The sequence below is a fragment of the Bradysia coprophila genome, unplaced genomic scaffold, assembly GCF_014529535.1.
Source record: "Bradysia coprophila strain Holo2 unplaced genomic scaffold, BU_Bcop_v1 contig_232, whole genome shotgun sequence".
Lineage (NCBI taxonomy): Eukaryota > Metazoa > Arthropoda > Insecta > Diptera > Sciaridae > Bradysia > Bradysia coprophila.
In genome coordinates this window covers 19,393,883-19,417,780 of record NW_023503493.1, presented here as the reverse complement: position 1 = coordinate 19,417,780, position 23,898 = coordinate 19,393,883, and the positions used below count along the sequence as shown (strand labels likewise).

The following is a 23,898-nucleotide window of genomic DNA, read 5'->3' as shown; positions in this document are numbered from 1 at the left end:
ATGTTTCACCCCTTTTGTGATGTAAGAATGCAAAAATTTGATCGATTAAAACCTAAAACATTGTTGACGACCTCAATAGCAGCTAAACATCACGTAAAAGTCCATCAAAAAGCAACACATTGACATAATATGTACGGCTTCTAATAATTTTGTGTAGCTTCAAATTGGATTATCGTTTATTGAATTATTACCAGACACTGCCATAATAAAATAATAATTTTAAACTGGCAGTACACCGATTGACGCGCACGGAGCAGGTGTTTAAATTATTCGCCGGGGAAAGAAGTTAATTTAGTGCAACTTAAGTATGAGTCATCTATCCGTTGATTCGCTTCCAGAACCGGGTGATCGATATGTTCTGGGTGATGTGTTAGGAATTGGTGTTTGGGCGAAGGTTGTGTGAATAATAATGAGAAATACGAATCTATATTTCTGATATAATTTTCATTGATAAAACTAGGTTTATAAAGCCAGTGATACGCAGTCGGATGGTAAAACGGTTGCGATAAAAGTTCAACCATATGAAGAGGATTTAATTGTGCATATTAATGAGGAATATCGCATTCTAAGAGATTTTTCCAGCCACCCAAATCTTCCGGACTTTTTGGGAGTTTATCGTAAAAAAGGCGATGGAGATAATCCCGATGAGATCTGGTTCGTTTTGGAGGTAAGTGAAAGGATTTTTGTAAGGATTTTCCACTGAACGAATTTAAAACGCATTAACGTATATTGCATCAATTGCAATTAACATTCTGTTGCAAGGCTTATTTAGAATAAGTTTTTTTTTCAAACTGTAGAAAATTCTTGTGCTAGTCAAATTTCATAGGGTTTTTTAAACGTTCTTGACTTTTTAATTTACCTAAAATTCTCATAACCATTCAACTCTAAAATAATCAATACAAAAATAGACTAACTAACTGATCCCGTTTAAGATAGTGACAATTTTTGTGCTGGCACAATTTTTTTTGAAATTCGTTCAGTTTTCGTTGTAACACAAATATTTGTGCGAATATTTATCACGAATATTTAGGCTGACCCCATTTTTTTTTAGTTCGGTTCAGTTTCATCCAAGATCTCAACTCAATTACCAATTTAAATTTTCAGAACCAAATTATAGACGGCAATTGAATTCGCCCTTCAATAAATTGTATGGTGTTTGGTTTGCCATAGAAAAATGGATTCTGGATATAAAACAAATAAAAATGTTTAGATAATAATTTCAGAAAAGGAGATAACATCAGAGATTATCAATTATTATTTATGGTTCTAATGCAGATTTAGCTGCTTTAAGTGAATTTCCTGTAAGTGACGTGAAAGTCGTCGAATTATTCACAAATCAACTTTCAAATTAAGTGAACACAGATTTTTCCGACCTCCCTGAAATAAGAAAGTTACAGTACTCGAAATACATGCACAGGTCGAAAATTTTGTAAGAAAATATGAGTCGACTTTCATGTACCATGAACCATAAAGAAACATGAAAGTCGACTAACATTTTCTTACAAAATTTTCTACTTGTGCATGGATTTCGAGTGCTGTAACTTTCTTATTTCAGGGGGGGTCGGAAAAATATGTGTTCACTCAAATTGAAAGTTGATTTGTGAAAAATCTGACAACTTTCATGTCACTTACAGGAAAGTCACTTAAAGCTGCTAAATCTGCACTCGAGCCATAAATAATCATGATAATCGAGATTGCATTAGGTATTCTCACCCATAATCATGAAAATCTCTGATGTTATCTCCTTTTCTGAAATTATTATCTCAACTTTTTTATTTGTTTTATATCCAGAACTCTATGGCAAACCAAACACCTACCTAATACAATTTTTTGAAGGGCGAATTCAGTTCCCGTCTATAATTTGGTCCTGTAAATTTAAATTGCGTAATTGAGTTGAGATCTTGAATGAAACTGAACCGAACTAAAAACAATTGTGGTCAGCCTAAATATTTGTGATGGCACAAATATTTGTGTTACAACGAAATCTGAACGAATTTCAACAAATTTGTGATAGCACAAATAATTTGTGTCAGCACAAAAATTGACAACACAAAAATTGTCAATATCTTAAACGGGTTACTAACTGTACTCTGCATTACCTTATTCTTGGAAAAGCTCATCTGGGATTGTGGATTGAAATATAAACATTTTCACGGAAAGCTTATTTTCTGGGTTGCAGCTTCTAAATATTTACCCGTCAGGCCAACGAATTTTCCGTTGAACTTTTATTTTAATAAAAGCAAATGAATTTCATCGTTGATGGTTCATTAAAACCTCCATCTACTCCCTCTAGTAAACCACGTAGCCTTTTCTAACAGTTTCTTTTTCTAACTTAGTATTGTGCAGGTGGATCAGCTGTGGAATTCGTAAATCGCTTGCAAACGGCCAATAGGAAAATCAGCGAAGAACACATTGCCTACATTTTACGTGAAACTGCCAAGGGTCTTATTCATCTTCACAAAAATCATGCAATCCATCGCGATGTGCGTGGCAATAACATTTTATTGACAAGTGAGGGTGAAGTGAAATTGTGCGACTTCGGGCTGGCGAGAGACATCAAAACAACTTACGGACGGCGAAGCACTTGCATTGGCTCACCATGTTGGATGGCACCGGAAATGGTTACGAATGCGAAACCACGTCGTGTCGATTACGATGAAGGATCGGGCGACGACGATGAAGACGGCGTATATGGAAACAGAGTTGACGTTTGGGCACTTGGAATTACTGCAATTGAGTTGGCCGATGGTGCAGCTCCATTTTTAGACATGCATCCGACCAGAGCAATGTTTCAAATTGTTCGGAATCCACCTCCGACTCTGTACAGACCAGCGAACTGGTCACAGAACTTAAACGATTTCATTGCAGAGTAAGCAGAAGTTGTACCCATTTTAGCGTTTTAGCCTAATCAACTAAGCAAAAAAAATTTCAGATGTTTAGAGAAGAATTGGGAAAATCGTCCCTTTTTGGTTGAGGTTCTAGAACACCCTTTCATTACAGACTTGAAAGGTGACACCAACAATGACCATCATGTAAATTCAAGATTATGTCATTCTTTCCACCGAGTAACTTAATTGAGTATTTCAGCTGTCATGCGAAATAAAACATTTGATCAATAATGTGGCCGGTCCTTTAAGAGGCAATAAGAGAGAGGAAATTTCTATCATCAGAGGATATCTGAAGAAGTACCAGCGTAATCCTGAGAAAATGTTTATTGAAGATTTGGCAGCACTGGAAAAAGTAACAGAGGAAACAATAGCAGACGAAATTAGAAATCGCTTGAAAAAAGGTCACTCGTACACTTTTATTGGAGATGTCCTACTCTCCTTGAATTCTAATGAAATGCCAACTTCTTTTCCGAAGAGCGTATGGGTTCATATTACAACTTTGCAGTGACACAATCTACAAATAAGTAATTTTTAGGCTCACAATAAATACGTGTGCAAGTCACGCTCCGAGAATGCACCTCACATCTTTTCGGTGGCCGACAGTGCCTATCAAGATATGTTACATCATGAAGAGTGTCAGAACATCGTTTTTGCCGGTGAATCCTATTCAGGCAAGTCCACAAATGCTAAGCTGGTAGTGGATCATCTGCTCGTTTTGGGCGAAGGAAATAAAGGCATCTCTGATCGTTTGCGAGACGCTACAAACGCGGTTCATATGCTGGTAAGAACTAATATTTTTAAAAGACTGACGCAAAGTCTTCTACTTCATTAGTCTTAACAAACCTGTTACAGACGGCAAGCATATGACCAGTATTAATATCGGATCTATTACTTCCCCGATCAAAGTGTTTTTGATCTGTTGATTTCAAATCTTGTACTTCAATTTTTTTTAACATGCGTTTTACTATATAAAGGACTATATTTACACAGAGCTTGTCACTATTTTTGTCGTCGTTATCGATAACAGATGAATGTATGTGAAGCAACGTTCAACTGTTTATCGCTTATTTTTTCTCGTTGCTGTCGTAGTCGAACGTTGGCTCTACGTAAGAAACGTATATCCATACCAATTTTTATATCACTAATCACTTTATTAACGTAGACATGAGGACAGAAAAGCCAAAATCTATTCAAACATTTTTTTTTCCTGTTTGTATTCACCTAAGGCGACTTCAAAATGTTCTGAGTCGAGTCTACGCTCAATTTTATCTCAATCATTTGAAGAATGAAACGCTTTAAAAATCTAGAGTCTGCTTAATATAATCGGTCATGTTATTTGAAATTGGTCCACCTCTTACAACCTATTTTGTTGTGGTTTTCGATAACAGATGACTAAACTTTTTCTTTTAAATATCGTTTCCAATAGATAAATGCTGGTACACCGCTAAATCCCAATTCGACACGATGTGCCTCGATGACTCAAGTAACATTTGGCTCTACTGGTAAATTGAGTGGTGCCATATTTTGGATATACTTGCTGGAGAAAATTCGTGTTTCGTCTACCGATATGTAAGTTTTGTTGTTGTAACGCATTTTTGGTTAGATGATTACATTCATTTTCTCTCACATTCCATCCGGATCCTTAAAACCCAAAACATTTTCAAATGAAAAATTAATCTTACTTGATGTGGTTTCATATCGTATCTTTGTTAAGAGTAGAGCAATACGGAAAGTAATGTGAAAAGAAAAGCAATATTTATTCATTCTACTCATGCGGTATGGCATCTCCATTTTGAGCTTTAATTATCCAAGTTATGAACCTACAATGATTGTAAGGTTTTATTTCGTGATGTATACAACTCTTGAAAGTGTATATATTAACTATATGTATGTTTCTATAGTTATAATCGTTGGAACGCGTATGCAAACATACTTTTCTTAATATTCCCGTCATTCTTTTTCGTTTAAGACAATCCGAAGCAAAAAAAAAAGAAAAGTGCAAGGATGTTGCATGAACTTTCTGACTGCTGCAATTTTCTTCTGAGATTGCATGCATAACAGTTCATGTAAATATGTGTTTAGTATGCAAACATTAAGTATGAACATTATCTTGACATTGCGGAGCGACTTTTGTTTGTTATATATCTATACGCAGAGGTGAATCTTTTCGTTTATTTCGAAAATAGATAGAAAAACTTTCCGAATTCCATGCGGTACATTCAGTACATTCTTCTATGTTTACGGAAATGTCTCGTAAAATTGTATCAAATTCAGTGTTCAAATGAGAATAGAGAAATGAAAATGTAGGGCGATTGAGGAAATTTTCAGTCGTAACCTCATTATTGGTTTAGTGCAAATAATTTCATCCTGTTTACCTTTTGAAAAGTTCATTGTTATATTTGTTGTACAGCAGCTAGGAAAATATTTATGTAGCAGGATGGATTTGGTAATCGTTTCCGTGTTGTACCGGCAACTCGTTTATTTAATTTATATTTAGTCTTAGTTTCGTAAGTAAATACAGGTAGTCGAGGTAACGAGATAGTACGTAATAAGCGTTTTGAACATATTGCATTCTTTCCCATAAAATTAGTAAAAGTTTCTTACTGCTATAAAATTTGTAAGATTACTAGGGACATTCTCATTACACTTTACGTATAGTTTTCCAATCGTTTGTAAACTTATAATTGTAAGAGAAAATCGCAATCGCTATTAAAGACAAACATCTTTTTTATATATCTAAAATGTCTATTTGCTTTCATTACATCAACATGAAAAGCATATCAATATCGTAGAGATCTTCAAATTTACCTTTTTTTTTACTAATATTATATTAACTGTACACCCGATGAACTTTGCTTAGAATTTTTTTTTCTGATTTCAACGTTATTCAATCCACAAATACAATCCAATACAAGCCATACGAAATCATATTGGAACTAGCTCGATTAAGAGGCACCGGTACTTAGCTAAAATTGTAGCCTACATTTGTGTGCAACATATTTCATTTTTGATGATATTTTTCCATCAGAATCCTTTTTAGTGTTAGCTTTCAACAGAAAATTTATTTGGCTGTAGTCGTTTGACCAAGAAAAGTGAGCATTTTAACGAAATTTTCATAAACTGCTCACTTTTCTCAGAGCTGGTCAAACGACTACAGCCAAATGTATTTTCTGTTGAAAAGCTACCGCATTCGTGGTCGGAATTGCGGTCGCACATTTTTCAAAAAGGATTCTGATGGAGAGATATCATCAAAAGTAAACTAAAATCCAGTATTTAAAAATCGCCCTAATATATGCTTTTCAACAAAGCACCGATGCCTCTTAAACATACACTTATGCGCGCGAGACAGCATTATTATATATCAGTATGAATGTGCTTAACATGTACGAAGTACGTACATGGGATGTGCGAAGTGTTTTATGTGGATTGAGAAACTGTAGTATGTAAGTGAAGGCAATAAAAGTTTCTAAGCTAAAATTGCGGGTGTACGAGATATTTTTTTGCTTTAGTTTCAATTTCTATGAAAGTCAAAAAGGAACAAATTAAGTAAAAAGATTGTGTAGAAGTATTGAAAAAAGACTTGCGGGTCCTCTAGTCTAATATTTCATACAATAAAAACTTCTGTAAAAATACCAAAATTTTTAACAAAAACGAATGAGTGAGCCAGTAAATGGTTATTTGTGTACCTGTTTTGGACGATTGATTTTAGGCGATTTCGCGGATTGTAGGCCGAACGAAGTGAGGCTTACAAGCGAAAGTGCCTTAAATCAACCGTCCAAAACAGGTGCACATGTAAGTTTTCATGCAGAGGGCCGGAAACCCGAGAAAATTCGAAAAATTGCCCTCATTTTCGGCCCCGAAGCATGAAAATATAGTTTTCATTACACTAACTACGAAAATTGTAATTTTCGCTTCCCGAATGAGATGCGAAAGGTTAATAATTCAGCTCTCAGTAAGCCACGACATCACAAGAGGTGCGAAAGTACTTTCGCCCCCCAAACGAAGATGCGAAAGTAGATGACAGCAACAACAGAGGAGCGAAAGTACTTTCTCCCCCCAAACGAAGATGCGAAAGTAAATGACAGCAACAACATGCGTTCCGTCTGATGTCATTGTGATCGCTGTGATTGTTGTGATAGAAAAGAACGTTGCCAATAATTTATTAATTTTACTTTTACCAGGGGGCTGCCGCCCCCTGGACCCCCGCATATTTCAGCTTATTTCGGTAAATTTCATCAGTTGTAACGTGTTTAGGAAGCTCAAATTACAATTTTCGTAGTTATTGTAATGAAAAGTTGTATGGATCACATGGCACGACGTAAAAAAATTCAACCTGTGCGATTGCCGCCCTGGCCTTCGGCCACGGGCTGCAAACTTCGCACACGGTTGAATTTTTTTACTTTCGTCCCTTGTGATCCAAATAACCATTGAAAGCTACTTCAGGTGAGCTGACCATTGTTTTTGAAATTACCAATGAGAATGAGGAATTGATCAATAGTACATTGAATGACAAGGGGCGAAAGTAAAAAAATTCAACCGTGTGCGAGAGTTGATGCCCGCGCCGAAGGCAAGGGCCTCAATCGCACAGGTTGAATTTTTTTACTTTTGCCCCGAGTCGTTCATACTATTTTTTTTGATACCAACATCGAAAGTTGATACGTATCGCAAACAGCAGAACAAAATGTTGAAATATGAAGGCATTTAGCCAGAAAATGCGGGGGTCCAGGGGGCGGCAGCCCCCTGGTATATCAAAAATTTAATTATTTAGCCATCACAACAACAACACACACAAAAATTAACAAATTACTAACAAATCATTCAGCAACAAAAAGTATCAACTTCGTATGTTAATTTCAATAAGAGCACTGGCGCACGCTTTATTTCAATTTTGATCGCAGTACACTTATTGACAAGAGTCGACTATTACATTATGTAGTCGACTTTCGCATTATGTATATTGACTTTCGCTTTATGTATTCTTTCTTTCTCCCCGCTAAAACACATAACTTGCATTTTTTTACTTTCGCCCCGGATTTCGAGGGCGAAAGTATCAACTTTCGATGTTGGTATCAAAAAAAGGAAGTTTTAAAATGCTGATAGATGTGGATATTCCAAGACTAATGTGGTATGAACAAAGAAAATTGTTCCATCAAGAAAGTTTTTAAATTCCTTTGTTTATTGTAAAAAGGATGCATGCAAGATTAAGTACAATCAAAGTGCTTCTGATGTTCCAATTTCAATTAATTTCAATTTGCTAAAGACTACAGTCTCGCAAAACAAACGTTCTTCTACCAAACAATATAATGTCAGTGACGCGGTACTTTAACTTTAACTTTATCGTTTACTCTGTTTACATCAGTAAAACAAGCGTAAAATAGCATAATTGTGAAACCATATTAAAGCATACAGCTCTCGTTTCGTAACTACCACGTGTTATATCGAATTATCCATTTCATTAACTTTGTCTCTGTAACTTTAATAACTAAAATAGCTAATATTAGCTAAATATGGTTTTAATAAATTCCGAACTGTGATTACCACCCAATATTTTGTGCGTATAATTTAATAATTAAACTTTATTCAAAATAATATACTTCGCGCACCGTACGGAGAGTATCTATACGTATAATATGTATGCATGTGGATGAGCGGAAAACTTTCAACGGAATTACTTTTAAAGTGTACACGAAAACTTGATTATTTTATTACGTAAAATTGCGCACATTTAGAATGTGAAGTTAATCTTATTAATGTTGGGTACCACTTCAAAAAATCATTAAATTTAAGAGTGCAACACAACATTAAACATTGTGCACATATATTACATAGTCCCGTCACATTTTATACCATCATTGTACATAGGATAAGAAATATCAATTTTGGAGAACTTTGCAACATCTTGGTTAATATTACAAAATACCTGGCATAGAAACAGATTTATGTGGCAACATAGTAGATAAGGGAAGAAGGTGTACAACAATAGCAATTTACCACACAATATGAATTTTAATTGGCTTGTTATTTTCTGTGAATTTATTAATGGAAATTTAAAAACTTTTAATTGATTAATTAAATTTCTTTTATGATTTTTGTTCTGAAAATATCCATTCTTCCAAAGTAATTGAACCTGTCCTGACACCGTCATTCTATATATCTACTTAATTTTTCGAATCAAAGGGCTTTTATAGATGCTAAAAGCTTACACCACAAACGCGTCGGTCGTAAAGAGAATGTAATCTATGGCCAAAGAAATTATTATTTCCAAAGTTGCTATAATAAAAGCGACAGGTTTTTATGTCTCGCGACAACAAGGAATAAGTTTTGAGTAAACGATGTAATAAACGACTAAATTCGAATTGTGTTGCTATCAGAACAGATAAGTCTGTCATAAAATAAGTTCATGAAGAAGATGAAAAGGAATGAGGTAGTTTTACGTATAGTGAGGAAAAACAACCACCCTCATCGTTAATAATTTTCATTGCACATGCACATCAGCCTCACTGAAAGACTTTCATTGTATCAAACAATGAACTGACGTTTTAAAGTTATTTCACTTGTAGAGAGTACATTCAGCATACCGAGTTGATAATGACACAGCCTGTTCTTTTCTCGTGTTTTTTATACAGGAATCAAGCGAACTTCCATATATTCTACTTATTTTACGATGCCATGAGTTCGTCAAATGAATTAGAGAAGTATTCATTGGAGTCCGGTCGAGGATATCGGTATCTAAGAATCCAGGACTCACCGCCCGCATCGAAGTTTCCCTACATAAGGGACGACCCGGAAGGAAATGTGGAAAAATTTGCCAATTTCGAAACTCAATTGACCGCACTCGGATTTGAGCACGAGCAATTGGAAGTCATTCGAAAGATTTTGGCTGCCATTCTTATACTGGGAAATGTACGGTACATGGATGATGGAAAGTTTGCGGCGGTCGAAAATACGAATGTCTCTCAAATAGTAGCCAAACTTCTCAATATTGATGAGAAAAAATTCCAATGGTCGTTGGAAAATTATTGCGTTATCAAAAGTGGCACGGCTGAAAGACGTAAACATACGCCCGATGAGGCACGAGATGCACGTGATGTACTAGCCGCAACAATCTATTGTCGTCTGGTTGATTGGATTGTGAACACAATCAATCAAAAATTGGCATTTAGCAGAGCAGTTTTGTGAGTAATTTTCAATTCGAATGATCGTTAATTTATTTGGTTGATTGTCATTTGTCCACATAATCGATTTTATGCTTATGATGCATATGTTTTCCAGCGGTGATATACACATGATTACATTGACTGATATGTTTGGTTTTGAGTGCTTTCATAGAAACCGCACCGAGCAGCTAATGATTAATTCGCTAAACGAACAAATACAATATCACTACAACCAACGAATGTTTGTTTGGGAAATGATGGAACAGGTAAGTGAACAGTTAATGTTTCATGCATGAATGTGCTGAAAATGGCCTGGAGGGACGAAAATGTTAGTTTGTCTACTGGGGCGCTGTCAAACATTTTCTCGTCGACAAATTGTCTCAACTAATTGAGGACTTTTTTTATTTTGATTCATAGGAAGAGGAAGAGATCCCGGTCACTTCTCTACATTACTATGACAACAAATTAGCGGTTGACCATCTTATGTCTAAGCCACATGGATTATTTTATTTGATAGACGAGGCGACCAGAGGTAGACAGTCTGAGGACTTTATTACTGGTAAGATAAGAATGAATTTTAATTTTTATAAAAATGCAAAATTTTCGGACTTCAGGCATGTCGCGCATTTTAAATAAGAAAAAATTGAGTCTCGGGCCGAGTGTGCACAAAATTAGGTCTGCCAGCTCACGGTTTTCTCCTCGTAAAGTGTTATATAAAGATAATCAAGCTTTGATCTTGGCAATGTTAAATAATTTTTTTCCACTTTTACAATTTGGTACATATTTTCAATATTTTCAACTATGGATAAAATAGGAAAAGTGCAGTTTTACACAGATAAATTGTTTGCATTATGATAAAATTGATGGAATTTAAATTTAAAACCTTTTCCACATTACAAAACCTACCTGGTACAAGCTATCAATGTAATTTATTTACTAAAAGCCTTGCCTTTTTATTTATTTAATTAAATTTAATTAAACCAGCTAAAACAAACACAGTACATTGTGTAATAAACGCTAATGAATCGGTGTTATGCAATGGTTTATAGTCAATCAATAGGGAGGAAGGCTCCATCCACATACTTGCTATATTCAATATTTATTTAATAGCATTCTACGTGCACATTAATACTTTGAAAATAATACCTAAAAACCATAGCACGATGATATGAACATTCCGAACAGCAATCAAAATAATAAACCACACCGCGTATTATGAAATTTTGTATCAAAAACCATGAATCGGTCCCATTGCTGCTGTTGCACATCCATAAATTGCCTAATGCATGATCAATTCGAATAAAATAATTTTTAATTTTTGTGGGAAATGTTCAATATTTACCACCATATTTGTTGGTGAATTCACTTTAAATCGATAGCCGAACAAAAAAAATATTCGGAATCGCCCGCATACGTGAAATGGTCAATGTGGGATGATTGACGAAAAGTTTCTGTTGGAGATTTCTAAAAATTTCTTCTATGAACATCTTAACCTGTCATAAAATGACGCGTTAATTTGATTTGCTATAAAAAGTATGTGTAAAATGATCAGCGTTGTTATTATTATTTTTTTCGAAAAAGCTATTGGCCAATAGCCACAGTATAACAAAGAGATACCAGTAGCCAATAGTCTCTTTGTTATACTGTGGTACTAACGTGGTGCTGTGGTACTGTGGTGCTAAACTATGATGAAGAGACTATTGGTACAAAGTGCCAATAGCCACAGTATTATAATGTGACTATTGGCACACTATAAATAAAAAGACAACGAACAATATTTGCACCCGAATTATTAAATTTCTCGAAAATCATTGAAACATCATTGATCGTAGGCCGTATGAGTTATACTATCGAAAATGCTAGGAGTTTTGTTTTTTCCTACTGAATTCATCCTTCTACAGATTGTGTATGGAAGAAGTTTGTTTTGTTCTAACTGAATGCATCCTTCTACAAACTATGTAAGGAAGGAGTGTTTGGTTCCAACTGAATTCATCCTTCTAGAGATTGTGTTAGGAAGAAGTTCCGTTTTGTTCCAACTGAATTCATCCTTCTACAAACCATGCAAGGAAGGAGTTTGGTTGGCTCCAACTGAATTCATCCTTCTGCAAATTGAGTTAGAGAGGAGTTTGATTTGTTCCTACTGAATTCATTCTTCTACAGATTGTATTTGGAAGGAGTTTGGTTTGTTCCAACTGAATTCATCCTTATACAAACTATGCAAGACAGGAGTTTGGTTAGCTCCAACTGAATTCATCCTTCTACAAACTATGTAAGGAAGAAGTTTGGTTTGTTCCAACTGAATTCATCCTTCTACAAACTATGCAGGGAAGGAGGTTGGTTTGTTCCACCTGAATTCATCCTTCTACAGATTGCGTTAGGAAGAAGTTTCGTTTGTTCAGATTATTGTCACTGTAATTCACTAAATCTAACAAAATAAAATTTTGGTTTGAAAAGCATGTTATCTTGATAGTTGAAACGAAAGATTAGTCAACGTATGAGCTATTTGCAGTCGAATGGTCTGCTAACATTTTGAAATTGGCAGAGATTACGTTAGTTTTTCTTAAAATGTGAGATAACAACAGATTTTTCATTGTACTTTGGCCAATGACTATTGTTTTTCAGTGCGAATGTGTAGAATACTACAAATTAGCTATACTCATATATGATAGTAAGGGTATCATAACGGGACAAGCCAATCTATAAATATTCTTTTGATTCTAATCTCATCCAAAAGTTGACAATAAAACAAGTTACTTCAACAGTGGTCGGAATTAGAATGATTTATTTTAGCCAAACATTCTGGTTTTATACATTTTTAACAAGGAAAAGCTAATACGATCATAAACAATTCAAATGAATCTTTAGATTATAATAATTTTAGCGAGTGAATGAAATTGACGAGTGATTGAAAGTTTTAAATGATTACTTTCGTGATCTTATGCTTAAGTTATAAAATTTGACACGCTACAAATGGTCTCCTTACAGTATTATAATGTGACTATTGGCACAAAGTGCCAATAGCCACATTATGATGAAGAGACTATTGGCACTGAGTGCCGATAGTCTTAACCTATTTTGTTTGAAGAACTAGATGATACTTTGAAAAGAAGAAATTGCTGTTGTGAAGATTAAACTATAAGCTTGCCGTTTTTAGAAGCTTTAAAGTCTACTGAATAGAAGTAAGAACGAAAAAGTCTCCTCTTTTGATCTCTTACAAACATCTAGTAGACGAAACTTATTGCTAATGAACAGTTAACAATAAACACAAATAAACAGAAGGCAGTCTGTTGGTATCGCAACGTTCTCTATTTTTCATAGATGTTTTTATTTCAACTTCAAAAATAGAATTTCCCTTCACTGAACCCCATTGTATTTGGTTGAACCCTAAGAAATTGTAACCAGATGAAATTCATAATTTTCGCTCCACGTTCACTGCTGCTGCTGCTGCTGCTTTAAATAACCATAATCACAAAGTGCATATAAATTGTAACTTTATGTTTTCATCTAATTTTTTTTTTTAAACAAGTTGTGAGAAAAACATGGTTCAAGAGTTGATATAAATACAATCCTTAAGCGGTAAGCACATAGTGTTATGATTGTTGTGGTCAGCTAAAATCGTGTGCAAATTATAAAAAGCTGTTCAGAGTCATAATAAAGTTATCATCCCCAACTGATGCTATTCCCTATTTCATACAATAAAAGTGAAGCACCTGCTACGCTTTGTGTTTTTGATATTTTGTATTTTAGACGAGACCCCGTTGACGATACATTTGTTGGAGTATATGTTATACATAATATGACTCGGGTAAAATTCGTTGGGATAGTATACACACAGCTATGTACCAGTATTTTCAGTTCACTGCCTCTATTTGATAAATGTCTACCTGCTCTGAATTTAATATTGACTACGATTTGTGTGTACACAAGCTATGTTCAATGTAAATAATTTTGGTTTTATTTGTATGGATTACATCGAATTTGATGAATCGACCCATGGTATTGAGACAATAAAATTTGATAAATATTTGGGGTTTCATTGCATTAACAGAATAGCAGCGTTCAGTTTTTATTTGTAAAATTGACAGTTGATAGATGGCCCTACCTTTATCTGAAGGGTGCCTTGAAATCGGTACGGCAAAGAGTTCCTTATATGTTTCTGTTTAAAGAAAATTTTACATGAAAATTGTTACAGTACCGCTGTTAGTAATTTTATGTTGTAAATAAACAACCAAAGAAATATAGACTAATGCAGGACCTACCTTACCAATACACAAATTGATATTAAAATACTAGTGGTCGAATCACTCTGAATTTTGGAACCACAAGCTCAATTTGATGTGATCCTGTAATATCTGTAGTTTTTGTTTTAGTAACTGAACAGACTTCAAACCAAATATCACAACCTTACGACAAAGTCACTCACTACAATTAGTCAAAATTTCCAATTTTGCTTCAAACTTAAATTACATTTCTAAGATTATTGAATCAACTTTGAAGCCACAACTCCTGCCATATAAACTACTATACTGTTATTATGTCAGTGAAACAATTTTAGATGTTCGTTCATGTAATTCATCCGTACCAAGAAAAATTCTGCTAAGTTTTGCCTTGTTTTAATCGGAACTATTTTAACAATAAACTTTAACAAAATATGAAATTGTCCTTAGGACAAACCATTGCAAGAAGAAAGAATGGAATTTAATTTGTCCAACACTCATTAGCATGAGTATTAAAAACAAGGAAGCGATAGTAATTTCGAAGGAATGACAACTCATTTCAGCAGGATTTTCCAAAAACCATATTTAAAGACATTTTTTAAATGGTTGAAACTTGGTTATTACAAAATGGTGTCCATTTAAGAGTGATATCGCGAAATCATCGAACAGCTTTGGGACAAGGGGTCACGGATATTATTGAGTTACATCTCATTCGATTCGTACTGTAAGTACTGTTCAGCTTCCAGTTAGTATTTACTCAAATCACAATTTTGCTCAATAGGACGTAATACTGTACCTTGTTGAAAAAATGATTATTTTGAAACCACCGAGACTACAAAAACAATCCCTTCGGCGAAAATGAAATCAACCCTTTTGTTGGTCAATCTCTCCAAGCGTTTTATTTATCCTATTTTATCTTAATTTCCGCTTCAATTAAAATAACTGAAATAATTGCAGATTCGATTAATTCCAAGAAAAGCACTCACATACAGAGAATAACCGGGCACGAATTCAGCGTAGCTCATTACACCGGAAAGATTACATATGACGCAAGAGATTTGGCAGATAAAAACCGCGACTTTTTGCCACCGGAAATGGTAAGTGCGCACATTAGAAATCCATAATTCAAAAAGCTGAATCTCCCCAACCGATGGGATAAATCAAAATGAAATCCCATAATAATCTTTTAACGTTCCTCATAGAGCCGTTGTCCGTATATATCATGTCCATTATACGTGTAATTTCAATTAATTTTTCAAGCGATTAAATATCGATTCTGCTTAACCCTTAAATATATTCATATATGCACACAGCGTGCTTATAAATGCCGTGTAACATTTTAATATTCAATTGTTTGTTGCGATAATGTATAATGTATGTGATTTTAATGTACTGGCAATGTATAGCAGTGCCTGCATGCGAAATGATTTCTTTTTTTCGATTTTGTTTAGGTTGAAACAATGAGAACATCCACTGATTGTATCGTTAAAATGATGTTCACCAATCAACTTTCGAAAACCGGAAACCTAACAATGGCTTACGAGGAGCAACAAGTGAGCAAATCCAAGCCAAGCGGTAAATCAAAGTGGGGTGCCGCCCTGGTTGCCGAAAAAACGAGTACGAAGGTGAAAAGGAAAACAGGGAAAAAAAATCGCGCTAAAATCACACCGTACATTTTGAACAGTTTTGTGCAACACGTGTACACATATTACACTACCCCCATACATACCGCAACATATAATCACGTTGTAACACAATTATTCACCCAACATACGTCTCATCTCATCAGAGCCCTTCATTACATTGTAATATACGACATAAACGACATAAACATTTATCAAAACAATAATAAATGCTATAAACACATAATCCCACACATTTATACGATTTTATGTTTCCCATCCACAGAAAATTAATACATTGTCGCACGGCCAATATTCGCAAGTTCATAAAATGCGAACGTTGTCAAGTGTTTTTCGAGCAACCAGTTTGGAAATACTAAAAGGACTTTCAGTTGGTGGTAACAGTGGCAATACACATTTTGTTCGATGCATTCGTGCTGATTTAGAGCATAATCCACGGGGCTTTCAAGTACGTTCCTTTTTATAAACACTTCGATGTGTATATGATTTACCCGCAGTGTGTATGGGTTTTTATTGTTCAATTTCACATTATCAAAGGACTTTCGTACCGTTTTGAGAAAGCTTTTAGATTTTTTTTTTGTGTTGATCGGGTGGAGCAGTACGATTGAAGATTGTTCATTGAAAAGACACATTTCGTTATCAATGTTTTTTGTCAGTCGTGAATGAATAATAAACGACGTTTCATTATGTGCACAATCAAGCTTAATGCAAATACCAGCCTTGGATGTAAAACAGTTTTACGAAAGGTCATTTTTTCCAGGAATGAAATCTTTGACTTTTAGTTACTGTAGAATTGAAAATAGCTCAAAGTAAAATAATTTTCTGTTTAAATGGAAAAGTACAATTCAAAAGCAAAGTCTTATTCAAATCGGACGTTAAGCATGTTTGTTACGGTTGATTATATGATTCAGTTTTTAATGTTAAAGAAAATTACCAAGAACAGATGACAATTTATAAAACTCGACGTACAACAGGGCACATAAGTCTATTTCTCCTTCAAAGTGACAATCCTTCAAGGTGTGCTCACTCACATGTTGATCCATCCGACTTGTTAAACTAGTTATTTGAAAAGTGTACAGAAGTTGGACCTCTACTGAATCGCATGTCTCCAATACAAAAAAAAAACGAAAGGATTTACTAACGGTTAGCGTAACCATCAAAGCTACAAAGTAGTATAATGGACAAATTCAATCGTACGACTTTTTATTCTCCGTTCCCAATTTAATTAAATGTTCGATTTTTCAGTCCGACATGGTTTATCAACAATTACGTGCTTTGGCTATTCCCGATACAGTTGTTGCAAGACAAAAGGGTTACCCACAAAGGATTTCTTTCCAAGAGTTTTTGAGACGGTAACTAATCGCAGTGCTTTGCTCTTGCTTGTACTTTCTTTTTTTAGCGAAAAAAAAAATCTGAAAAAAAAACTTTTCCACTCTCTCTCAGCTATAAGTTCTTGGCTTTTGATTTCGATGAAAATGTGGAAATGACAAAAGACAACTGTCGGCTACTTTTGATTCGATTAAAGATGGAAGGATGGATTATTGGAAAAACGAAAGTTTTTCTGAAATATTACAACGTCGAGTATTTGTCGAGGTTCGAAATATTTTTTTTCAAATGTTTGCATGAAGATACTTAGTGCTACAATTTCTCGTTGTTCGATTAGATTGTACGAAACTCAAGTGAAGAAAATCGTTAAAGTGCAATCAATGATGAGAGCTTTCCTTGCGAAACGGAACGTGGCCTCAAAAATCGAAAAAATTCGTCAAAATTCTGGTAAGTTTTGTTTTTGTCAGTTTTTTCGTTGCTCTAAAATTTAAATTTCACCTTGACCTTACCTAATCCGCTTTTAATCGAGTCAAATTTCACCTTCTTATTCTTCCTAATACGTCTTTTCCATCACGTTCATTTACATGCGAACCATGTCCGAAAATAATTTTTTGTTCACCTGTTATTTGTGGAGCTGATGCAACGCATATAAATCATTCGTTTACATCAATGCTCAGAACAAAATTAATTTATTTATTTTTTTGAATTTTAATTTACAATTACGTAAGCAAGTTACGACTGGGTCGTGCTTGAATTAAAAGTATTGGAGAGCAACAAAATTGGGGTAACTGACTAGACTAAAATACTCTTGTTGTTCGTAAATGTATGGAAAAGATGTCCAGCCTGTCGTAATTTACAAATGAAACAGAAGTGCACGCTCTGTATCAAATACTCAAATGCTGTTAAACTTTTTCTTTTTTTGTACACAGTCAGTTGCCCTTGTAGAGCGACAGAAAAAATCAAGCCATGCATCCCCTATCATCCATCAACGTTGTGCTTTTACCAATGCTTTTCCATAAATTCAAATTCGGAGTCATCATTAAAATTGAATTATGTCGTGCGATTTTCCAATTCTTTTTTCTCTCTCTTTTTCGGCATTCAGTTCAAAAGGAATTAAAACGAGACACGTCCACTGATGAGGCAGCTACAACTATTCAAAAAGGTACGTCTGATGAAGAGTAAATTTGTATGCATTCAGGGACACCTTTTTTTTGTGATCTTGTCACCGGCTGAGAGAGGTGAAACGATATAAAATGTATAATCACTAGACTATGTGCAAATTTGAATTTCTTGCAAATTTATTATGCAAATACTGTACGACGCAAAAGATTCGGATGGAAAAAAATAATAAGGGAAATCATAAAATGAGACGTAACATTATATTGTTTAATGACACGAAAGTATTGTTATACTTTCTTATTCTATAGTTTCAATGTTAAATCAATGTTGTAGTAGTGAATGTAAGTCGTTTGAAAAATAAAATTACATCTACGCAGATTGAAGAATGGAAGTATTATTTCACCTGCAAGAGTTTTCTTAACCATTCATAAATATTAAGATTAGGCAAGTGTTGTTGCATTATTGAAAAAAAAAAATTGATAAAACTACTTAATAAGCTCTAGTGTAAAATATTCGCATTCTGATGTATCAACGTAATTTAAAGCTTTTACAAAATTCTTCTAATCGACTCTAACTCAATCTTTAACCTATTTCTCTTTCCTTTTCTTTTTGTTTGATGTAGAAAATGTGTTTATCGGCATGTATCGTACTCTCTGTTTTTTTTTTGTGTGAACTCACTTTTCCGTGCACTCTAGATTGACTTTTCTCGCACTAGTGTGTAAACTATAAATTTATGCAACCGTGTAACCGTTTCGTTTATCACTTCACAATAAACACCATTTACTCAACTCATTTTACATGTTTCCTATTTCTAAAATTTTATAGATAAAGCCATGTGGCTCAAATGGTGTTCATAACATAATTTCTCTTAAGGGCAGATTTTGCCAATAACGGTCTGTTGCGTTACAATTTTTAAGACTGAAAACTCTAGTTTCAAGAAGAAATCGTAGTTTCATGCATTAGACTGACACAGGATCCACTTCAACATTTCGATGCAAGTGATCGTACATACATTCATAGCGTTGAAGCAGACGACGTTAACCTTGTGTTAAGAAGAGATTGATATAGAACTTAAAAGAATTTCATCCACATTATATTTAATTTATCTGTCTAAAAAATCCTATGTCTGATTGAACAAGATATTAATTGCAAAATGTACTACCAATCCAACATAATTAGGTATACAGGTGCGGTGCCACACGTCACATTAACAAAAACAACAAAACGATTTGCCGTTCATGAAATTTTATAAATAAATTACTTCCGTAATTATACAGATACAGTCTAACCGACCAGCCTCAAATTAATGCAGGCGAAAGCTTTGATGGTTCGTGTTAACTAAACAAATAAATCATCACAGGTCAAACCCTATGTAATTTTAAATAATTACATTTGATGTTGTTTAGGTGTTGTTTAGGTGTTATTTAGGTGTTATTTAGGTGTTATTTAGATGAATTTTGATATTTGTAAATTTAGCTATTGCCATTTTCACAATTTTTATATGGCGTTGTTCTTGACTTCATTAAGCATATTATCTAAAATGAAACGAAAAATCGTGGTTCGCCTCAGGTGTTTCCTAATACTTTGCAGTGTCTGCTTCGTTCGTCTAGACAAAAATGTCGATTTTCTTGTAGAATGTCAATCATTTCCTTTCGACTGTGTCCTCGCTCAAACAAATTTATACCAACTTTGGCCATCATTACCAAAACCATTAGGTGAATTAGGCGACCTGATAGCAGAACAAAAAAATGAATTTACGACATAAGAAATTCGAACGAGTTAGAATTTTTTTTCCCTCTTTTCGAGAAAAGAACCAAGGAAAAGTTTTGATATAAGTTGAAAACTGTAGCGCAAGTGAGGTGGTTGAAGACGAAATTGATGTCTAGCATAGATACATTAACGTATACGGAATGTTCGCTTGTTAAAGCCATAATAAATCACTTAAGCTGAACCATTCGCAACAAATATACCAGCAAACCAACAACGAAAAGAGTTATTAAAAGCCAATAAATCAAATAACCACCACCAACAACACCCATTCAAACTCTGTAACCGTAATATGTTAATCGATAAAATGTAATGCTACCCACCGTGTAAGACATTCATGTGACATAAATCCTATGTTGTGTGACACCTCAGGGTATTATCAATTTAAATAAATATTTTGAAAAAAAATGTTGCAAAGGCCTCATTTAAAAAATTAATTAAATTAGCAGCCGCGCATACAATGTGGCACAAGATATTTATATTAAAATGGAAAATTTTTTCTTTGTCTTTTAGCTTATCGTGGATTCATCACCCGCCGAAAATACGGTTCCTTAATAAATAAACGAACAGGAAAAATAGACGCTGAAACATCTGCATTTGTGAAAAATTACGCAAAACGATGGAAAGAGAAATCAATTTTTCAAATTTTGTTACATTATCGCGCGGCACGATACCATGATCTCGTTAATATGTCCCAACAGGTTGGTAACAAATTTTAAAATTCAAACATCGTCGACACTTATAATGATTTATTTGGGTGCATTTTCACCTCTTCAAAAAAAGGTGCACATTTTCAATCAGGGCACTGTAACTGCATTGCAAAAGACCAACGAATGCATTCTTCTCGACAAAGTTGATCCGCAGGAGACGAATCCGGCTCGTCTGGGGCCGATTCGTCCATCCGTTCGTAAAATACCATTTCGTTTTGCTGATATTCCTTACTTCGACACGATGTACTTGTGTGATCCAATCGAAGCATCGTACAATACGAATGCAGTGTCGTATGCGGATTCGGATCATGAATCCTGGGATGCACCGCTTCGTCGTACGAATACCGTTTCAACGAAAATAACAACAGCTACACAGATGCCATACAACCAAAGTTCGCAAACTGATTTAAGTATGAACGACATAGCTACGACGCCATTTATCAGAGATCCTTCTGTGCCAATGCCTCCCATCAAAAGGTAAAAGAGTTTTTGTCATTGTGGTTTGTCAGTAATTGTACCAAAAATTTAGACGCGGATCGAAGCCACCAGCACCGTTACCGCCGGAGCCAATTTATGAAAATCTGAAACCGCATGAAATCCAGAAAGCGTTTGAAGCACATGATAATTTTGCCGATAAGCCCAGTGTCTATAAGAAAAGAGCACCTCCAAAACCAAACGGTGCATCACTTGAAAGACCAAATTCTTTCGGGAAAAGAAAACCGGCTCCTCAACCGAGTGCTCTTAAAAAAGTCGATTCGAATAGGGAACTAAATGGACAACCTGATGTTATTCTCCCAAAGTTAAATCCAGTAAGAGAAATGCAATTAATTGGTAGGAACAAGAGCCAAGAAGTATGTGATAACGTCGAGGCGAGCGAAACCATTTCAACTTTGTATACTTACAGACCGACGACGAGGCTCCATTCAACTTTCAAGGGATGCTGAGGAAAACCAAATACAATCGGGCCTCTATGAAACGATCGGCATCGAATCAGGACGCACTGGAAGATCGTGAACGGAATGGCGTCACCTTTGAGCTGAACAACAACAGCAGATTTGAAGAAACCAGGACGAGATACAGTCCGCTAAAACCATCGAGTTCATCCAATCTCATCTATGAGAGAATTAACAGTCCAAATGAACGAACAAGCACAGACGGAAATAATAGTCATTCAAGGCAGATCGATTGTGACAACAAAAAATCCCATCCATCAATTACTCAAACCAACGGTAATGAAGTTGGTGTGTACATTCAGGAGGAAATTCATCCTGGAATAATTTTAGAAGGATATGCCGTCGAAATTTAAGCCACAACCGGCGAGGATTGTGTAAATTAGCGGTTCATGTTCAATCCATTCTTGAAATTTTCATTTACTCCGTCCATGTACCGGATGCTATCCACTTCTGTGAATTGATCAATTATTTTATTTAAATTTTATCAATTTCCATAAATGCAGAGAATGTCAAGCCTATACAAAATCAATACAGTCAACTCTTTTCATTTTAAATAACTCAAATCACGAAAATTTGCTGGAATGTGCACGAAAAATCAACTGAAAAATGTGTGAATAATTCTTCAGTGGAATATCATCATCATCATGACGCGGTACCGTTACGGTATAACAACAATAACCAATCTATTAGGCTTCCGCCGATGTGTCAGGTGCTAGGGTGTCCTATTCAATTATAAAAGCTAAATTGAATTTTGCAGGTTTTTTTTTGTGTTAGTTCGTCGGTTCGTTGGTTGGTTGTTGTTGGTGCTTTTGTTTTTATGTGTTACGACAATACCCTCTCTAGCAACCAAACTAGGAAAATTAAGGTGGTAAAACTTTACAGTGTATTCTGTCATAGAAAATTTTACACTTATAAAAATAAATTAAATGAAGTATGAGCAGCGATTTCATTTTTTGTGTTGAAAATATTACGTCTTGATTAACCATTTTGGTGTTCGAAAATGAATAATTTGTGATTGTGACGTGTTTTTTGGTGTGCTGCTCCGTTATTTTGGTGTGCAAAAATGAAATAAAGTTTAAAGTTTGTCTTTTTCGTGTGACGTCAATATTGCTTTAAAAAAGAGCGCGGCACGGCAACTCTATTACAAGAAAAAGTCAGTGTCACATTTGTCAAAATAAGGTGGTATTTTGACTGCGTCAAAACGAAGTTTGGTTGCTAGAGAGGGTATTGGTTACGAGCACTACGATCCTTCAATGGAAGTTCAGTTTATTTTTGCTTATATGCGAAATGGCAGAATAACAAATGTATGTGTCCCTTGCTGCCGTTGATCTCTCTTCTCGAATTTTTTTTTAAAAAAACTATGCACGAAGTGAAAAAGTCATCCATCATCTAATTCAATTTCATGTTGTCAATATAAGCGAAAATAAATATTTTGAAATTTTATGCTATTAAATTTATCGATTCATGTTACCGGATAAAACAAATCGTTTTTTATATATTTTTTGTTGTTGCTGTTCGTTGTGATGTCTCACCACTATACTGTAAATCCGAAAAAATATTAAATAAAAAAAAGTTTACCCATCCGTGCCGTCTATCATTCAACTCATACAGCAACTTTAGCATGTTATTATGGATGCGTCGAACGACAATAATATAATACAAAAAGGCATATCTCGGTAAACATAAATTCGCATAAATATTTTGATTCAATCGATGTGTACGAGTAGGAGCACGGCCTGTAATCAATCAATATCAAATAAGTTAATTTTCTATAACTCAATAAATGTTGTGTGTGTGTTGTGTGCTGTGTAATATGTCATCATCAATAAATCCGTCTTCATAACATCTTTAGTATGTTGGGGGGTAAAGTGTACCCGTACACTTTTTCCTTACTCTACAAGATGGTTAATCGCAATTTACTAAGTAGTTCAAACTTTTTCTTTCGGTTAGATGTCATTTGAGTGTGTGTGTCGTGTAGAATTATAGTTTGTTTACTCTTCCAAAAAGTAAGCCAATATTTATCCGCTGGAAACTTATAAGAAGAATAGAAGTGGTTTGTAAATCCATTCGTAAAACGGCCTTACATTGTATCCCATCGATCGTCAAGGATTCGGTTGT

The 23,898-nt window shown here is 34.7% G+C and overlaps 1 protein-coding gene across 1 annotated transcript; it reads left to right on the top strand.

Moving 5' to 3' along the window:
• The first annotated feature begins 235 nt into the window (after positions 1 to 235).
• LOC119075595 (neither inactivation nor afterpotential protein C) lies at positions 236 to 22,656 on the top strand. Its single transcript, XM_037182065.1, has 21 exons — positions 236 to 394; positions 461 to 667; positions 2,337 to 2,869; positions 2,933 to 3,032; positions 3,088 to 3,366; positions 3,424 to 3,669; positions 4,315 to 4,457; positions 9,515 to 10,063; positions 10,161 to 10,311; positions 10,463 to 10,604; positions 15,220 to 15,359; positions 15,714 to 15,887; positions 16,171 to 16,353; positions 17,151 to 17,257; positions 17,349 to 17,498; positions 17,569 to 17,678; positions 18,334 to 18,393; positions 20,631 to 20,818; positions 20,901 to 21,304; positions 21,357 to 21,678; positions 21,732 to 22,656. The coding sequence occupies exons 1-21, from the start codon at positions 308 to 310 to the stop codon at positions 22,131 to 22,133; spliced, it is 4,677 nt and encodes a 1,558-aa protein (XP_037037960.1). The 5' UTR covers positions 236 to 307; the 3' UTR covers positions 22,134 to 22,656.
• Positions 22,657 to 23,898: the final 1,242 nt, after the last annotated feature.

Excerpts from the sequence above, each read along its gene's own strand:
- LOC119075595 (XM_037182065.1), top strand. The coding sequence starts at position 308 with ATGAGTCATCTATCCGTTGATTCGCTTCCAGAACCGGGTGATCGATAT. Across the intron at positions 17,679-18,333 it reads AAAAATTCGTCAAAATTCTG|TTCAAAAGGAATTAAAACGA; the intron begins GTAAGTTTTGTT and ends TTCGGCATTCAG. Across the intron at positions 21,305-21,356 it reads CCAATGCCTCCCATCAAAAG|ACGCGGATCGAAGCCACCAG; the intron begins GTAAAAGAGTTT and ends CCAAAAATTTAG.